Source organism: Bos mutus, chromosome 11 (assembly GCF_027580195.1).
Source record: "Bos mutus isolate GX-2022 chromosome 11, NWIPB_WYAK_1.1, whole genome shotgun sequence".
NCBI lineage: Eukaryota > Metazoa > Chordata > Mammalia > Artiodactyla > Bovidae > Bos > Bos mutus.
In genome coordinates, this window is record NC_091627.1 from 105984529 (window position 1) to 106004845 (window position 20317).

Genomic DNA, 20317 nt, shown 5'->3' on the forward strand with positions numbered 1-20317 from the left:
TGGACGACTGAGCACGTGTACAGCGTTCCAAAGTCACTTGATCACGCTACCATGATTATGTAAGACGTACCACTAGGGGACCCTGGGCGAAGGGTGCGGGGAGCTCTGTAGGAGTTCTGTAGTTTCTTGCAAATCAAAACTGTTTCAAAACAAAGTTACTTTTTCCCCCCAAGGAAATACTTTGTCATCAACAAATAGAGTCCCAAAATAAAGAGCAGAACTAGGAAAGCTTTTGCTCTGTGGTGTTTAGCGACAGGATGTGTTATAGGTTAAGTGGTTAAGATCCCATTAACTAATGTTGGTTCACCACTGTGTGTCCCTAGGCAGGTTACTTGCCTTCTTTATACAAAATAGGGATAGTAACAGTGTCTACCTCACAGAACATTTATGAAGATTCAGTGAAATAACATATGTAAGGACTTGGGTACAGAAGCAGCCTTCAGGAATGACTCAGATGTTACCTGGGACAAATTTTTATATGAAACAGTTACTAACTCACTGTCCATTTTGAGCTACCTTCCTACCGAGATCAGGGACTTAGGCTGATCTTTCTGGTCTTCACTTTTTAAAAAAAAATGTTTTTATTTACTTCTTTATTTTTGGCTGTGCTGGGTCTTCATTGCTGCTCGGACTTTTCTCTAGTTGCGGCAAGCGGGGGCTACTCTCAGTTGCAGGCCCCGGGCTTTTCGTTGCGGAGCACAGGCTAAGTCACCGTGGTGCACCGGCTTCGCTGTTCCCCAGCATGTGGGATCTTCCCAGATGAGGGAGCGAACCCACGTCTCCTGCATTGGCAGGTGGATTATTTACCACTGAGCCACCAGGAACGTCCTGGTTTTTACTTTTAAAAAATACGTGTTTTATGTTAAAATCCACATTTAGAAAACAGCTAAGCTAGTTTTGCTTTTAGTTAATTGGCTATAGTGCTTTTTTTTTTTTATTATTACTATTTTTTGGCCGTACAGCAAGGCATGCAAGATTCTTAGTTCCTGGACCAGGGATTGAACTGGCGCTCCTTGCAGTGAAAGCATGGAGTCTTAATCACTGGACTACCAGAGAAGCCCCTGTAGTTCTTAATATTCGTTGTGATGACAACAGTAACAATAATAACTAGAATTGGTGTGTCAGTTTGTAATTCTCACAATGCCTTCAGTAAAGAACCTCATAGCAGTCAATGATACAGTTAGATGCTTTCTAATTACCATTTTACAGATCAGGAAGAAATTCGGAGCAAGTAAGGGACCTGCTTGCCTAAGGCCTAGCCTTTGTGTGGCAGCTGGAACAAGCCTCACAAAACATAGACTAGGTTATATCAGTCTTCTGCTCAAAGCCCCAGGTTTCCCATCTCTCTTGGAGGACAAAGAAAGAAAGAAAGTGAACTCGCTCAGTTGTGTCTGATTCTTTGCGACCCCGTGGACTGTAGCCTACCAGGCTCCTCTGTCCCTGGGATTCTCCAGGCAAGAATACTGGAGTGGGATGCCATTTCCTTCTCCAGGGGGTCTTCCCGACCCAGGTATTGAACCCAGGTCTCCCGAATTGGAGGCAGACAGTTTAACTTCTGAGCCACCAGGGAAGCCTGACCCATATATTCCCTGACTTCAAACCTTCCCTCACCCTCCAGAATAAACTTGGCCCGTTCCCTCACCCCAAGTCTTTCCTCAGAGGACGTTTCTCAAGGAGCCATCTCTGACCCGCATGTTTACAATCACTACCACTTCTCCACACCCCCTGACCATCTATTTTTCCCGAGTATTAATCACCTTCTAATACAGCATGCAGCTTATCAAACGGAGCAGGTCTTTGCCTCCCCTTGCTTGCCCCCCTCAATGTCTTCTGCCAGCCTTTTGTGTCTGGAAAACTTTAGTCATCAGAGAAATGAGAAATGTGGAAACAAAGGAAAACAAAGGAGACTAGATAATAATAATGTAGTCATTAAGCAGAGTCAAGGACCTTCAGCTGTTTCTCAAGGGCTATAGATAAGATTCTGAACCACATCCTGTGAGCTGTCTTATAGATACCTAGCTGGAGAAGTTAACTACATGATGAGCAGACTGTACCCAGGACATGAGCTGCCACAATTCCTGCAATTGGCCACAAAAAAATGGGAACAAATGAACCCTAGAACTAAAGATTAACTGTACCTAAAGCAGCCAAGATGATGCTGGTCAGATCACTGATGACCAATTTGAAGATAACTTAGAAATGACTGTGCTGTTCCTGCATGTAGACCGCCCCCCACAATCTGTTTTTAAAAGCTCTCACCCGCTGCTTGTCGGGGTGAGAAGTTGGCCTTTGGACAGATGTCGCCACCCTCCTCCACCCGGTTGCCGGCACCTGAAATAAAGCACTTTCCTTTCCACCAATCTGGCCTGTTTATTGGCTTTTGAGGGGCAAACAGCTGGAGCCACAAACTCCTTTTGGTAACATTTATTAAGGCTATTATTTCTCATCCTCTTTTGTCCTTGAGAATGTGAGCTTTATAAGGGCAGGTATCATGGATAGATCCCAGGTGCCTGGAAAACATCTGGCACACAGCAGCCACGCACTAAATGTTGAGTGAATGAATTCAGGGCAGAAAGGGAGTTCCAAGTTCATAACTGTAAGTCCTTCATTTATGCAGCATATTATTGTATTTCTCTCCTCTCTGGGTAGAAAGATGAACACCAGGGGAAAAAAATAAAAGGACAGGATTGCTTAACCCAGAAGTCAAAGAAACACCCTAACTGTGCTCTTAAGAACTGCCTCCTCAGCAATTCCGATTGTCTTTCCCTTGAGGGAGCATCCTGTGGCTACATGTTCCCTAAAATATCTTTCAGACCTTGTGTCAGGGGCTGTCTTTTTTTAAACCAGCAGAGTACCAAGCAAGAGGGGCGCAAACCATCATAGTGAACTTGGGTGGGATGTCATGCAGGCAGGGGGTGTCCACGAGAAGAAGATCTGGCAAGAGGAAACGTGGAGGCGCTGCTGTCGGGGATGTTTGGGAGATTGGGTGGTAGGGTGGAGACGTGGTGGGTGGGTACTGTTCTCCCTGAAAAGCCACAGGGTTGGGCTCTAAAACTTCAAGATCCTTTCTAGTCTAGTAGTTGAGGGAGGGAGAAGGGAGAAGTGATAGGGTAGCTCTCTTTCTTAGTTCATCTTGGTTGCTGCAGTCAACTCAGGTTTATAAATGAGCCTCCAAGTGGGAAGCTAATGCCCTTAAGCCAAAGAAAGAAAAATGTATCACCGAATACATTAAGCCAGGAAGCCTGTAGTTGGCCTAAAGTTTTCACCCATTCAATTCTAGAGAAAGTTAATCTGGGTTGGAATCAGCCTCCATTTCTGCTAGCCTTTGTTTGGCCTGTGGGCATTCATCACCTCAACCTGCTGGATAAAACTACTGCCCTTGATGGTTTGGCTTCTTGTGGGCAGTTCTGAGTCGGAATGGGTGCCTTGTGCCAGGGAATTAGCTGCTGACTTTGTGTGTCCTCTGAAGAGAAGCATGTAGAGGAAAAACGTCTTCCCCTTAACGTAAAATCCTGAGTGGTTTCACTCTCGACATGGGTCAACCTTGCAGGACTGAAAAACCATGGGCCTAACTCATCTTACTTTGGGATCTGTAAGGAAGTGGTGGATCTCAAGGAAATAGGTCCATCCTCTTGTTTCTTTGCAGGGCCAGGCTTGCCCTCACCACTGGTTGTCAGAGGGATTCATGGTTTGTTTTCAAGGGTTTCCCAAGAGTTTGGACAAGGGTGATTGAAGTCAAATGATTGGGTTTAGCCTGCAGAAGTCTGCTCAAATATGTACAAAATGTAAGTTGCCTAGCAGCTCCCAGGGTCTTATGATTGAGCCAAAGCTGATTTTTCTAAACATAAGCCAAGTTTTGCCAGTTCACGTTGCCTGGTGAAACAGGCATCTCATTTGGGAACTGACGACCTGGAAGGTTAAAGGTGATACTCCAGCGGGAAAAACCAAAGGTCACAGGCCTGCCTGTGAAAAAGTGGTAGGCAACAGGGGCCCCAGGTGGTGGCTTAGAGCAGTGGTCCCCAACCTTTTTGGCACCAGGGACCAGTTTCATGGAAGACAATTTTTTCTTGGACCGGAGGTGGCGGATAAGGGGGATGGTTTGGGGATGATTCAAGTGTGTTACATTTATTGTGCACCTTATTTCTATTATTATTATATCATAATAATATATTATTGTATTGTAAATAATTATGTACTATATTATATTACATACTCTATTATATATTATATTATTATGTATTTGGCTGTGCTGAGTCTTAATTAGTGCACATGGACTCTCGTTCCCTGAACAGGGATCAAACCTGGGCCCCCTGCACTGGGAACTCAGAGCCTTAGCCCCTGGACACCAGGGAAGTCCTCAAGCGTGCTTTTTTACCTCACTGCAGTGTCCTTCCAGTAAGTAAGCCTGAAACTAGCATGTAGCTCATTATTCTGTCAGCCCTGAAAATTCCCGAGACATGATTATCAACGAAAGTCCATAGTTTATTCAGATTTTCTTAGTCTTTACCTGACGTCCTTCTACTGGCCTAGGCTTTAGTTGTGTCTCCTTCAGCTTCTCTCGGTTGTGACAATGTCTCAGACTTCCCTTGTTTTTAATGACGTGGATGGCTTTGAGTATGGGTCAGGTCTTTTTTTTGTAGTGTGTCCCACAGTTTGGACCTGTCTGATGTTTACCTCCTTTTTCTCGTGGTTAGATCTGGGTTCTGTGTTTTGGCGGGGGAGGACCCCAAAGGGGAAGTGCCATTCTCATCACATCACATCAAGGGTACACTCTGTCAGCGTGGCTTACAGCATTGGCCTTGACCTTGACTCTCCACCTGAGCTAGTGTGTGTCAGTTCCTCACTTGAAAGTTTTTCTTTGACTCCCCTTTCCATATCGATCTCTTTGGAAGGAAGTCATTATGATCAGGAGTAAGGATTAATGCTCCTCTTTAGGAGCGGAGCATCAATATAAAAATCACTTGGAATTCTTCTGCATCGGGTTTTGTCTCTTCTCCCATTTATTTAATCACTTGTATATATTGGTAAAGGAGCTTCCTAGGTGGCTTAGCAGTAAAGAATCCACCTGCCAATGTAGGAGATGCAGGAGATGCAGGTTCCATCCCAGGGTCAGGAAGGTCCGCTGGAGGAGGGCATGGCAACCCACTCCAGTATTCTTGCCTGGGAAATCCATCCCATGGACAGAGGAGCCTGATGGGATATAGTCCATGGGGTCAAAAAAGAGTTGGACACGACTGAGCAGCTAAACAACAAGAGCAACAACAAATGTCGCTAAGACTCACGGATAATTATCTTATACTTTGGGTTACAGTCTAATGCTACTTTATTTTCTTGCTCGACTTGTTCCCACTTTGGCAATTGGGAGTTTTTTTAGCTGGTTCCTGTGTCTCTTTGCCGCCGCCCCCACCCGTCCCTTTGTGCGTGTGTGGGTGTGTGTGTGTCGTAGGTTTTATATTTTGCTCCAGGCTCATCTTACATGTTTACTGCTCCAAACTGAAAATCAGCATTTCTCCAAGGAACTGGCTCCTTTCATTGGCGAATAGTATTGTAAGAAACCAAGGGGGGCTTCCCTGGTGGTCCAGCGGCTAAGACTCCATGCTCCCAGTACAGGAGGCCTGGGTTTGATCCCACATGTTGAAACTAAGACCTAGTGCAACCAAATAAATACAAATATTTTTAAAAGAAAGAAACCAAGGTCTTGGGACTTCCCTGGAAGTCCAGTGGTTAAGACTCTGTGCTTCCAATGAGGAACTCAGATCCCACATGCCAACAGCACAGTCGAAAGAATTAAAACAGTAATAAAAATAAAGAAACTAAGATCTGGATTGCTTCTCTTCCTTTCTCCTTAAAATTAATGAATCAATGGAATATTTTTCATTTCTAAGATGGTAGAAATGGTAGAATTTTTCTTCACTCAGACCAGTGTCTTCAAGTAATAGTGATGCCTGGTGTTTACATAATCCCTTATGAATACATTGATTTTCACTATTAAAAAAGGATCACTGCAACGGAAATTTCATTCATCGGAAGTTTTACAAACTATGGCTTTTGTCCTGCTGTTTCTGGAGTCCTGACTGTCCACAGTGTGTAGCATAGGATATATGGGATGCTAAGCACGGGGTTGTCCAGGTGAGCCCCATAAACCACTCTTCTTAATATTGGGGCCAGTAATTCCTATTGCAGGCTTCCCAGGTGGCACACTGGTAAAGAATTGCCTGCCAGTGCAGGAGATGCAAGAGATGTGGGTTCCATCCCTGGGTTGGGAAGATCCCCTGAAGGAGGAAATGGCAACCCATTCCAGTATTCTTGCCTGAAAAATTCCATGGACGGAGAAACCTGGAGGGCTACAGCCGACGGGGTCGCAGAGTTGGACACAACTGAGGGGTTGAGCACACACACAATTCCCATAGCTCCTTGCTGAAATTTTAAAACTAAATGATACTGCTTTGTTGCCTCATGTCTCACCGTTGGGAAAAAATAAAGAGTTTTAATGAATTACAGATGTCTTTTAAGCCCATTGTTGCCTTGTTCCTGGTACCCAGGGTTTAATCCTACGTTTGTTTTTCAAACACCAACACACATTTTTAATTAACTTTGCATTTATGGCTTGAAGCACTGAACCACGAAGTAAAAGGATGCCCAGACTCCCCCAGGATTCTGATAAACAGCAGCCTGCCTCTCCACCCCTGGTCTCATGGGTCTCTCCTTCTCCTCTAGGTCTGACCAAGACCACAATCTTCAGTTGTGAGGCCCACAATCAAAAAGGGCTGACCGTGTCCAAAAGCGTGCAGATCAACATCAAAGGTAAGTGTCAGGGTGGGGTCTTGCAGGGGAAACACTGTGAGCTGTGCAGCCAGCAGCCTGGGATTGAGCCCTGGCTTCCCTCTGTGACCTTGAACAAGTCACTCAACACCTTCAGGGTGCCCCTCTGTAAAATGGAGGCAATTATAGAACCTGTCTCTTCCTGAGGGTTCCATGAGATAATGCAAACAGAAATACTCATAACAGGGCCTCACAATTGTCTTTGATCAACAGTAACTAGTTTAGTTTTCTGCTCAGTCAGAGAAGAAAATAGGCTGAAATGTTGACTCAGATCGTCTTAGCTCCTCTTTTTACTTTTTATTCTTCCACACTGAACTAGCTGTGTCCTTCCCTGGGCAGCTGGAGCTGGGGCCAGTCCTCCCAGCAGCTGCTCTGAGGAGGGAGGAAGTCAGAGTCATGCCTCTCCTGGGGGCCCAAGGGCTGGTCCCTCTTTCTCCTAATCTCTGTCCCACCCCTTGCTTCCCCTAGGCTGGGATGTAACAAAATGAAAGGCAGGTGTTTGAAGGCACACCCAGGCACCCCCATTCCAATCGAACATTCTGTCTCTTCCTCCCCCTTCTGTGGGATCAAAGATATTTAAACCTGAAACTTTGGAAAAATTGATACAGATGAACCTATGTGCAAAGTGAAATAGAGACACAGATGTAGAGAGCAAACTGAAGCTGGGGTGGGAGGGATTGAGACTGATATATATATATATACTATTGATACTGTAAAACTGTGTATAAAATAGATCATTAATGAGACCTCAATATATAGCCCAGGGAATGCTGTTAGTGCTCTGTGGTGACCTAAATGGGAAGGAAATTGAAAAAAAAAAAAAAAAAGAGGGATATATGTACATATATAACTTATTCACTTTGCTATATAATAGAAACTAACACAACATTCTAAAGCAACTATACTCCAATAAAAACTTTTAAAAAATAAAATAAAAATCTGAAACTTGAAAGGAAAACCTTTTGTTTCCTTTTGAAGTCATCTCCTTAACCTTTCTCATAGAAATTCAAGGAAATGATATCTTTTAGTATTTGTTCTTAATTTATATTTTAATTAATGAATGAATTTTTATTGAAGTATAGTTGATTTATAATATTGTGTTAATTACTGATGTACAGCAAAGTGATTCAGTCTTTACATATTTTTTTTTATATATTTTTTTTTTTAATATTCTTTTCCATTATGGTTCATCACAGGTTATTGAGTATGTAGCTCTTGGTGATCTACAATAGGACCTTGTTGTTTGTCCATCCTCTATATAAAAGTTTACATCTGCTAACCCCAGCCTACCATTCCCTCCCTCCCTTAACCCCCTCCACCTTGGGGGTTATTTGTTCTATTCTCTACATTATTTGTTCTTAATTTAAATATTGAGAAGGAAATATTGAGTTCATACTCCTTTTGGTCTTGTCCTTGGAGGAAATGACAGAGGGAAAAAGCAGAGTGTGTTTAATAATGAGTTAAAGGGCGGGTAAGGTATAGCAGAAGACTCAAAACTCCGAGGCGCTGTAGTTTTTAAAGGTGCTGATGTCTGTTGCTGTTGCTCAGTGCTCAGACGTGTCCGACTCTGTGCGACCCCACGAACTGCAGCACACCAAGCTTCGCTGCTGATGTTTAGCTTCAGCAAATCAGCTGGAAGAAGCTATGAGAGGGCATTTGCTAAAATTTAGCTGGAAAGGAAAAATGAGCCAACCGAAAGTTATTACAAGAGGAACTGTATAACTTCCTTCCTTCATTACAAATTGCATTATTACAATTTTCAAAAGAAATGCTGGGAATTTCAGGAATCCACCAGTGGGCGTAAATTTATAAAGAAATTTTCATAAAGCATCAATGTCTTAAAGTTTAAAACTCCATAAAATGAGAAGCACTTCTTGAATTTTATGCTTCAGACAGAATCTCAACTAGGACTTTAACAAGTCCTATTTCTGAAATTCTGGTTTTGGGCTATCTTAAACTTGCATGTCAAAGCAATCAAAACTCCCTGCCAGTCTGTCATCAACTGAGGTGTATGTGGCCAGATTTGGATCTGGAAAAGCAGATAATGTGTTTAGGAAAGTGAGTCAAACGAAAGGCTGGCTTTCTCATTCATCAAGCTGTGTGTCTCCTGGTAAAACTGGAATCCTGAACATGCCCAGTGGATGCTTAATATGGTCTTTTCTTCCCCTCATCTGTGTTTCCTGTCTTTGCCTTCATCACCAGTACACCTCTCCCAGACCTCGTGCATGTGTTACCTCATTTCATCCTCATTTCAGCCCCATCAAACAGTGCAGTCTCTCCCCATGCAATAGAAGAGAGAGCTGAGTGGAGAGGGCATTGACCTGTGCTATCGCGGGCCATGCAGCCGATTAACTGGTGCTCACACTCTCCAGCCCATGCTGGTCTTCATGCTGGTCTGCTCTCTGCTCCCACAGCCATCCACCAGTGTCCTGTTGAGAGATACAGAACTCTGGGGTGAGGCAGACCTGAGTTCAAGTCCCCATTCTGTTGCTAATGAGCTCTGTGAGCTTTGGCAAGTTTTTAACTCCTGTGGTCCTCAAATTTCCCCTTCCGTCTATGGGGATTGTAAGACTACTTCTCTCATAGGATTCTAATCATGATCAAATGAAGTCCATAAAGATTCCTGGCACATAGTAAGCACCCATTCAAAAACATTAGTCATCTTTTTGGATTATAACTGTTGTTGTGTGTGTGCTGGTTGCTTAATTGTGTCTGACTTTGCAACCCCGAGGACTGTAGCCCGCCAGCCCTCTATCCATGGGCTTCTCCAGGCAAGATACTGGAGTGAGTTTCTGTCCCCTTCTCCAGGGGATCTTCCCGACCCAGGGATGGAACCTAGTGTCCTGCATTGCAGGCAGATGCTTTACTGCCTGAGCCACCAGGGAAGCCCATAAATGTGGTTATTAACATTAATTAAGAGTTTAGGGACTTCCCAGGTGGTCCAGTGGTTAAGATGTTGCCTCCCAACACAGGGGGTACAAATTTGATCCCAGGTTGGGGAGCTAACATCCCACATACTTCACTTTCAAATACTCAAAATCTAAAGCAGAAGCAATATTGTAACAAATTCAGTAACAACTTAAACAAACTGGTCCACATCAAAATATTACACATATCAAAAAAAAAGTTTAATGTGTGAGTATTCTCTGGCAGTCCAGTGGTTAGGACTTCGGGCTTTCACTGCCAAGGGCGAGAGTTCGATTCCTGGTTGGGGCACAAAGAATCCTGCAAACCATGTGGTGCAGGCAAAAGTAAATAAATAAATAATGAAAGCAGTATTGATTCACAAATTTTAATACATTAAAAACAGATCTGTGTTGCATGCTATCAATAATGTGTTGGATTCTATTAATAGTAGATTATTAGTAGCAATCTATTACCAATGAATACCTAGCCACGTCCCACCTGTGACTGAGGGCATCACACGGTCATTACAGCCTGCCTTCCCCTCCCCATGAGCAGATGCACTTGGCTCTTGGGCTTGAGCTGACTCTCGCCCATTTCCTTGGCCAAGAAAGCTTCCTTCCTTCATCACACAAACACACGGGCACACACGCATGCATGTTCCCACGGTGCCCCTCTTCTTCTCAGGGCAGGCCACTCCCCTTCGGTTAATGTAGAGCTCCCCAACTCAGCTTTTAGCTGAGGGATGAAGACAGATGTTCAGGTCCAATTCCTGGGTCCAAAAGATTCCCCTGGTGTAGGAAATGGCAACACACTCCAGTATTCTTGCCTGGGAAATCCTATGAACAGAGGAGCCCAGTGGACACAGTCCATGGGATCTGAAAGCCGTCAGACGTGACTGAGCGATTGAGCACACACACAAAGGCAGACAGAAAGAGAAAAAACGGAACTAGTGACAGATTTCCTCTTCGTGTGCTCCAAGATCACTGTGAGTGGTGACTGTAGACATGAAATTAAAAGATGCCTGCTCCTTGGAAGGAAAGCTACGACAAACCTAGACAGAGTATTAAAAAGCAAAGACATTGCTTTGCAGACAAAGATCCATCTAGTAAAAGCTATGGTTTTTCCAGTAGTCATTTATGAATGTAAGAATTGGACCATAAAAAAAGCTGAGCACCGAAGAACTGATGTTTTCAAACTGTGGTGCTGGAGAAGACTCTTGAAAGTCTCTTGGACTGCAAGGAGACCAAACCAGTCAATCCTAAAGGAATTCAACCCTGAATATTCATTGGAAGGACTGATGCTAAAGCTGAAACTCCAATACTTTGGCCACCTCATGTGAAGAGCTGACTCATTGGAAAAAACCCTAATGCTGGAAAAAATTGAAGACGAAAAGAGAAAGGGGTGACAGAGGTTGCGATGGAAAGATAGCATCACCAACTCAATGGACATAAATTTGAGCACGTTCCAGGAGGTAGTGAAGGACAGGGGAGCCTGGCATGCTGCAGTCCATGGGGTTGCAAGGAGTCGGACACAGCTTAGGCCTGAACAACAGCAGTAACAACACAAGGCAGATAGGGAGGACCATAGCTCTTTGCCCTCATTTCGAGTACCAGTGCCACCCCTGCACAGAGCAGGAGGAAATGGATATCTCCCCATCCTCGTCCAGCTAAAAGTTCTTGTGTCGTCAGTGGGCAGGAGCACAGGTCTACATCCCACGTCTCTGGTCCAGGCAGAGTCATCCTGTCACTGCAAGACCAATCTAGAGGCTTATATGATCACCCTCACCCAGAGGGTGGCTCCTCTTTAAAACTCGTGCTTAATTTTCCCAGTCTCAAGAAGCAGACATGGGCCTGGTATTAATGCACCTGTTTGGTAGCTGTGACCTCCTGTGGTTTATAATTATGTGTCTGGTGTGTCTTTTGTCTTTTACGTAGCAATTCCCTCCCCACCTACCGAAGTCAGGGTGCACAACAGCTCCGCACACAGCATCCTCATCTCCTGGGTCCCGGGTTTTGATGGCTACTCCCCGCTCAGCGATTGCAGAATTCAGGTAACCTTTCTTGATGAAGAGAAATAGCTATTTGGGGCTCAGTGACTCTGCCTGACTTATTTTCCGCCTGAAGAGTGGCACACACGTCAAGTTGACACCCCTGTTCAGAAGCCCTTGGCCTCCTGCCTGCCCCGTGTCCACCAGGCACACGCTGTTTTGTGATGTTCTGACCGCCTGGGGCGCTGTGCCCTTCTCTGTGCGTGGTCCAGGGCCCAACTGGAGGAGAAACATGTTTCTAAGATAGAACATCATGAGACCAGGGAGAATGAATTTTTAAGGTACAAAAACACATCTGGCTTGTGACCAGGAGTTCAGAAGCCAGGCATGCTCCAGCCTGGCTCCTCCTGGGTTGGTGGCCATAAAGGACAACAAGAGACAAGTCACTACTGAATGTGCCAACTCAGCCTGTTGGAAAAATTGGGGGTACCAGGAAAAACTGGGGATGACAGACCTTGCAGAGTCATCTCTCACTATCTAAAATTGATATAAAATAGAGCTATGAGAAATATAGGTTAGTCATCCTAAAATGCAGGCTTCCCAGATGGTGCAGTGGTAAAGAATCCGCCTGTCACAGCAGAAGATGCACGAGATGCAGGTTCATTCCCTGGCTCGGGAAGATCCCCTGCCCCAGGAGTAGGAAATGGCAACCCACTCCAGTATTCTTGCCTGGAAAATTCCATGGACAGAGGAGCCTGGCGCTCACAGAGTCAGACACGACTGAGCACACATACATGTCGTGAAATGTTACCTCGCCATGAAATAGACTCTGCTGTGAGCACTGCATGAAAAAATGGAAGGGCGGCGGTAACGCTGGCTTTTACTGAGTGCCCACATACGGCCTTGCATGTGTTCTGTCCTGGAGAATGTTCTGTGTGCGCTTGAGGAGAAGGTGTATCAGGCTATGGCTGGGCAGAGCATTTGCAATGTCTGTTACGCCCAGACGGTTTATATACAGTCTTGTTCGCTTATTCTGTTTCCTTGTTAATCTTCTGCCTTGTGGTTTTATCTATTATCGAAAATAGGAAATTGTGATCTCAACTATTATTTTAGAATTGTCTTTCTCCCTTCAGTTCTCTCAATTTTTGCTTCATGTATTTCAGGACTCTGTTGTTTTAGGGAACAACAGGGCCTGTTTCCCTGTCTATGGACATACCTGTCCCTATATATGGACATAAGTGAAGCATGGACCAGCCTCCCTTTTCTGAAGTACAATTTCAAGTGTACAACACAGTGGTTCTGATTTTTCATAGTTTATACTCCATTTATGTGCTGTGCTGTGCTTAGTCGCTCAGTCATGTCAGACCCTTTGTGACCCCATGGACCGCAGCCTGCCAGACTCCTCTGTCCATGGGAGTCTCCAGGCAAGAATACTGGAGTGGGTTGCCATGCCCTCCTCCAGGGGGATCTTCCCAACCCAGGGAACAAACCCGGGTCTCCTGCATGGTAGGTGGATTCTTTACCCTCTGAGCCACCAAGGAAGCCCAAGAATACTGGAGTGGGTAGCCTATCCTTTCTCCAGGGGAACTTCCTGGCCCGGGAATCAAACCAGATCTCCTGTGTTGCAGGCGGATTCTTTACCAGCTGAGCTACACAGGAAGCCCATATTCTATTTATAGTTATTATAAAATGTGGTTATATTCCCTATATGGACTGGACTTTTCAAAGATTGTTTCCAGTTACTGAGCTGCTTGAAGAGTCCAAGAGGATCATGAGACTCCTTCCTGTAAGAGGTTGTTACGTTCCCCCCGACCCTGCCACCCCCGGGAAGAGTGGTTCTCGGGGTCAATGCGAGGTAGATAGGGGGCTGGGAAGTGTGAAAGCACCAGGTCACCCTCCAGGAGGAAGATGGATCTCCACAAGCTTCACTTGCTTTCTGTCTCTCTTCGCCCAGGCTTTGGGTGGCTGTGGTATGAAGAGCCGTCCGGAGGCTGCCAAATTGCAGCCCCCTTGCTCACGCTGGTTAACCTTTCTATGGTTATCCTGTCTGTCCCAACAGCTAGCTCGGACTCCCTTCACCCATTCTCCTCTCCATCTCTCCAGATTTAGCAAATAGAAACGTAGTTACTTTATGAGATAATTACACTGCTGACTGTGTCATACCTATACCCATAATTATTGGTGGTCTATTTGAACTTCGCTGGAGCAGCCATAAATAGATTCCCCACGTCCAAGGTCAGGAGCACTGGCTATGCTTCGCTTGACCCGCCGTGTGGAGATACCTCACATCCAAGGTCAGGGAAACCCCAGTAAAATGGCAGGCGCTAGAGCTGCTGTGAGGAGATACCCCATGTCCCAGGGCAAAGGAGAAGCCCCACAAGATGGTAGGAGGGGCAAATTAGCATTTAGAATCAAACCCCATTCCCGCCAGAGATGCTCAGAGGGCTCAAACAAACCTTGTGCTCACAGGACCCAGGGGCCCACAGAGACTGGGACAGAACTGTGTTTGAGCGTCTCCTGCGGAGGTCCGGGTTGGGAGTGGTCTGCCACAGGGACAGGGGCTCTGGGTGTGCGTATGGCATAAGACCTCTTGGGGGAGGTCACCATTAACCCCACCATCGAGCTGCCAGAACTTACACAGGACTGGGAAATAGACTCCTGGAGGGCACAAACAGAACCTTGTGCACCAGGACGCAGGAGAAAGGAGCAGTGACCCCACAGGAGACTTGCCTGTGGGTGTCCGGGAGTCTCTGGTGGAGGCGTGGGACAGTGGTGGGCTGCTGCAGGGTTGGGGGCACGGACTGTGGCAGTACATGCACAGGACCTTTTGAGGGATGTCACCATTATCTTCATTACCTCCACCATAGTTTGGCCCCAGGTAAATAGCAGGGAGGGAACTAAGCTCCACCCATTCAGCAGAAAATTGGATTAAAGATTTACTGAGCATGGCCCTGCCCATCAAAACAAGACCCAGTTTCCCCCTCAGTCAGTCTCTCCCATCAGGAAGCTTCCATAAGCCTCTTATTCTTCTCCATCAGAGAGCAGGAAGACTGAAAGCCACAATCACAGAAAACTAACCAATCTAATCACATGGACACAGCCTTGTCTAGCTCAATGAAACTATGAGCCATGCCGTGTAGGACGACCCAAGACAGACGGGTCATGGTGGAGAGTTCTGACAAAATGTGGTCCACTGGAGAAGGGAATGCAAACTACTTCAGTATTCCTGCCTTGAGAACCCCATGAACAGTATGAAAAAGCAAAAAGATAGGACACTGAAAGATGAACTCCCCAGGTTGGTATGTGCCCAACATGCTACTGGAGATCAGTGGAGAAATAACTCCAGAAAGAATGAAGAGACAGAGCCAAAGCAAAAACAACACCCGGTTGTGGATGGGACTGATGATAGAAGCAAGGTTTATCTGTAAAGAGCAATATTGCATAGGAACCTGGAATGTTAGGTCCATGAATCAAGGCAAATTGGAAGTGGTCAAACAGGAGATGGCAAGAGTGAATGTCAACATTTTAGGACTCAGTGTCCTAAAATGGACTGAAATAGGTGAATTTAACTCATATGACCATTATATCTACTACTGTGGGCAAGAATCCCTTAGAAGAAATGGAGTAGCCATCATAGTCAACAAAAGAGTACAAAATGCAGTACTTGGATGCAATCTCAAAAATGACAGAATGATCTCTGTTCCTTTCAAAGGCAAACCATTCAATATCACGGTAATCCAAGTCTATGCCCCAACCAGTAATGCTGAAGAAGCTGAAGTTGAACGGTTTCATGAAGACCTACAAGACCTTCTTAGAATTAACACCTAAAAAAGATGTCCTTTTCACATAGGGTACTGGAATGCAAAAGTAGGAAGTCAAGAAACACCTGGAGTAACAGGCAAATTTGGCCTTGGAGTACAGAATGAAGGAGGGCAAAGGCTAATAGAGTTCTGCCAAGACAATGCACTGGTCATAGCAAACACCCTCTTCCAACAACACAAGAGAAGACTCTATACATGGACATCACCAGATGGTCAACACCGAAATCAGATTGATTATATTCTTTGCAGCCAAAGATAGAGAAGCTCTATACAGTCAGCAGAAACAAGACCAGGAGCTGACTATGACTCAGATAATGAACTCCTTATTGCCAAATTCAGACTTAAATTGAAGAAAGTAGGGAAAACCACTAGACCATTCAGGTATGACCTAAATCAAATCCGTAACGATTATACAGTGGAAGTGAGAAATAGATTTAAGGGACTAGATCTGATAAACAGAGTGCCTGATGAACTATGGACAGAGATTTGTGACATTGTACAGGAGACAGGGATCAAGACCATCCCCGAGAAAAAGAAATGCAAAAAAGGAAAATGGCTGTCTGAGGAGGCCTTACAAATAGCTGTGAAAAGAAGAGAAGCCAAAAGCAAAGGAGAAAAGGAAAGATATACCCACTTGAATGCAGAGTTCCAAAGAATAGCAAGGAGAGATAAGAAAACCTTCATCAATAATCAGTGCAAAGAAATAGAGGAAAACAATAGAGTGGGAAAGACTAGAGATCTCTTCAAGAAAATCAGAGATGCCAAGGGAACATTTCATGCAAAGATGGACTCGATAAAGGACAGAAATGGTACGGACCTAACAGAAGCAGAAGATATTAAGAAGAGGTGGCAAGAATACACACAACTGTACAAAAAGATCTTCATGACCTGGATAATCACAATGGTGTGATTACTCACCTAGAGCCAGACATCCTGGAATGTGAAGTCAAGTGGCCCTTAGGAAGCATCACTATGAACAAAGCTAGTGGAGGTGATGAAATTCCAGTTGAGCTATTTCAAATCCTGAAAGATGATGCTGTGAAAGTGCTGCACTCAATATGCCAGCAAATTTGGAAAACTCGGCAGTGGCCACAGGACTGGAAAAGCTCAGTTTTCATTCCATTCCCAAAGAAAGGTAATGCCAAAGAATGCTCAAACTACTGCACAATTGCACTCATCTCACACGCTAGCAAACTAATGCTCAAAATTCTCCAAGCCAGACTTCAACAATACATGAACCGTGAACTTCCAAACGTTCAAGCTGGTTTTAAAAAAGGCAGAGGAACCAGAGATGAAATTGTGAACATCCGCTGGATCATGGAAAAATCAAGAGTTCCAGAAAAACATCTATTTCTGCTTTATTGACTATGCCAAAGCCTTTGACTGTGTGGATCACAATAAACTGTGGAAAATTCTGAAAGAGGTGGGAATACCAGACCACCTGACCTGCCCCTTGAGAAAACTGTATGCAGGTCAGGAAGCAACAGTTAGACCTGGACATGGAACAACAGACTGGTTCCAAGTAGGAAAAGGAGTTCGTCAAGGCTGTATATTGTCACCCTGTTTATTTAACTTATATGCAGAGTACATCATGAGAAACGCTGGACTGGAAGAAGCACAAGCTGGAATCAAGATTGCCAGGAGAAATATCAATAACCTCAGATATGCAGATGACACCACCCTTATGGCAGAGAGTGAAGAAGAACTAAAGAGCCTCTTGATGAAAGTGAAAGAGGAGAGTGAAAAAGTTGGCTTAAAGCTCAACATTCAGAAAACTAAGATCCTGGCACCCGGTCCCATCACTTCATGGGAAATAGGTGGAGAAACAGTGGAAACAGTGTCAGACTTTATTTTGGGGCTCCAAAATCACTGCAGATGATGACTGCAGCCATGAAATTAAGAGACGCTTACTCCTTTGAAGAAAAGTTATGACCAACCTAAACAGCATATTAACAATCAGAGACATTACTTTGCCAACAAAGGTCTGTCTAGTCAAGGCTATGGCTTTTCCAGCGGTCATGTATGGATGTGAGAGTTGGACTATAAAGAAAGCTGAGCACCGAAGAATTGATGCTTTTGAACTGTGGTGTTGGAGAAGACTCTTGAGAATCCTTTGGACTGCAAGGGGATCCAACCAGTCCATGCTAAAGGAGGTCAATCTTGGTGTTCATTGGAAGGACTGATGCTGAAGTTGAAACTCCAGTACTTTGGCCACCTGATGCGAAGAGCTGAGTCATTTGAAAAGACCCTGATGCTGGGAAAGATTGAGGGCAGGAGGAGAAGGGAACGACAGAGGATGAGATGGTTGGATGGCATCACCGACTCAATGGACATGAGTTTGAGTAATCTCTGGGAGTTGGTGATGGACAGGGAGGCCTGGTGTGTCCATAGGGTTGCAAAGAGTCAGACACAACTGAGCAACTGAACGGAGCTGATTTGACCTTTAACTATAATTAGGTGTGCTGTGTTTTCTCTGGCAGTCCTAGTGAAGTTGGTCAGAATTGGCTCTACAAGTTACATACTTTTATATTGTTTCTTCTAAAATTTGGAATATAATTGCTCTACGGTGTTGTGGTAGTTTCTGCTGTACCACAACATGAATTGGCTAAATGTATACACATATCTCCTCTCACCCCAGCGGCCATCCCACCCTCTAGGTCATCACAGAGCAGGAAGCTGTTGATTAACAGTGTATTCCCATTTCTGAAGGGACCAAGTGTAGTTTTGTAGCAGATTCCCAGTTCATTGCAATTTTAAACTCTGACTTAGTAGCACATGAATGTTTTGGACAAGATTCAGATCCACGCACTAGCAGGACACACCCTCTCACTTCCGTTGGTCCTGGCGTTGGTTTCATTCTTCACCCATTTTTGGGCTCTGGACTCCATTTCTATTTTTACCTCTCCCACGTAGTCTTACTGTTTCATGCCCCAGGACCCAGCAGCACGGTTACAGAAACCGCGGCTTCGTCCAGGAGCATGCTGTAAAGAGTGTCCCTGTGAGCGGCAGCGGGCCGGTGCACTGCTCCGGAAACGGCAGGGGTGGGAGCCAGGGTTTCCTCCACCTTAGTTCCAGTGCTTGGTCACCAGGAAGTAGGTGCAGACTTTAAAGGGAAGGGAAAAAAATTAATTTCTGCCAACAGCCACCACCAAGATAAGCACCCAGCTCCTGGGTTCTCCTCTGCTGTTTCCTCAGGCCAATGGGTTTCCATCTTGTTACCCGGTGGAGCCTGTGGGTCTGAGTCAGACGTGAGACTCGAGCCCAGTGCCCCCCTCATCGTATCCACTGGGGGATTTAGAATTCCGAAATGTCAGCTTGTGGCCCCGTGACCTAAATTTCAAACATATATCTCCTGAAATAACAAGATTGTATATCCACACCCTATAATTTCAAGCCCATTATTATCAGGAATACATTTTGTGGGGTTAAGATTTTTTTCCCAAACTGTTCTTGGTGACTTCTGTTTTGTCCAATACTATTTAGTCTTTTCTGATTTTTATCAGTACAACATGTTTTAGAAATAGTGAGAAATATGCATTGAAGGCTTCCCTGGTGGCTCAAACGGTGACAAATCTGCCTGCAATGCCGGACACCCAGGTTCGATCCCTGGGTTGGGAAGATTCCCTGCAGCAGGGCATGGCAATTCACTCCAGTATTCCTGCCTGGAGAATTCCCTGGACAGAGGAGCCTGGTGGCTACAGTCCATGGGGTCGCAAGGGGTCGGACGCGACTGAACGACTGTCACTTCACTTTCAAAAACATACAGTGAAGGAAGACTCTGCATGATCCCTATCCTCAGATAAGAGGTTTCCAAGAGGAAAGCTGGAAGTTTCCATAAGACTAGATTTGCTGGGGGTTCCCCCCTCTTGCCTATACATACAGAAGACATCGGGAGAGGGATATGGAGAGCCTGGCGGTGTTTATGGAGGGAAAGACGGGGTACAAGGACTCAGAAGAAGGAGCTGATAGGTTTTCTAAAGATTTGGAGAAAAGCTTGTTGGGTAAGGTGCAAATGATCGTTTCCTATATCTCTCCACTAAAAAAATGCCATAAAATCTGCATTGTCTGTGTGTGCTTTTGGAGTTGAGTTTATGTTGGAGTGGGAATTGGGGGGTAAGAATAAAGGGCATGCTCAAATTAACCTCAAGACAATAGCAGAATTCCTCAGGTTACACAATGAAATACAGATTTTTTTTTTTTTTTTTTAAGTGTCTCATCTTCTAAAGTAGGATTTGGGAAATGTTCTCTTTAAAGGGTCAGATTCTATATATTTCAGGTCGTTTTTGTATATTATGTGAAACAACTGGGGGAAAAAGGGATCAAGAATTAAAGTGATTCTGAGAGAGGAAAAGCTACTTTTCTTTTCGGTTAAATGTAAATTATAATGTTCGGTTCAGTTCAGTCGCTCAGTCGTGTCCGACTCTTCCCGACCCCATGAATCAGGCCTCCCTGTCCATCACCAACTCCCAGAGTTCACCCAAACTCATGTGCATCGAGTTGGTGATGCATCCAGCCATCTCATCCTCTGTCGTCCCCTTCTCCTCCTGCTCCCAATCCCTCCCAGCATCAGGGTCTTTTCCAACGAGTCAACTCTTCGCATCAGGTGGCCAAAGTACTAGAGTTTCAGCTTTAGCATCAGTCGTTCCAATGAACACTCAGGACTGATCTCCTTTAGGATGGACTGGTTGAATCTCCTTGCAGTCCAAGGGACTCTCAAGAGTCTTCTCCAACACCACAGTTCAAAAGCATCAATTCTTCAGCGCTCAGCTTTCTTCACAGT

The 20317-nt window shown here is 44.9% G+C and overlaps 1 protein-coding gene across 1 annotated transcript in view; it reads left to right on the forward strand.

Annotated features, from left to right (window-relative positions):
* The window catches only part of MERTK (MER proto-oncogene, tyrosine kinase), a 136055-nt gene that overhangs the window by 70397 nt on the left and 45341 nt on the right, over positions 1–20317 (forward strand). The window contains 2 exon segments of the mRNA XM_005891582.3: positions 6718–6804; positions 11664–11779. Of these exon segments, the coding sequence (XP_005891644.2) occupies positions 6718–6804; positions 11664–11779 (203 nt within the window).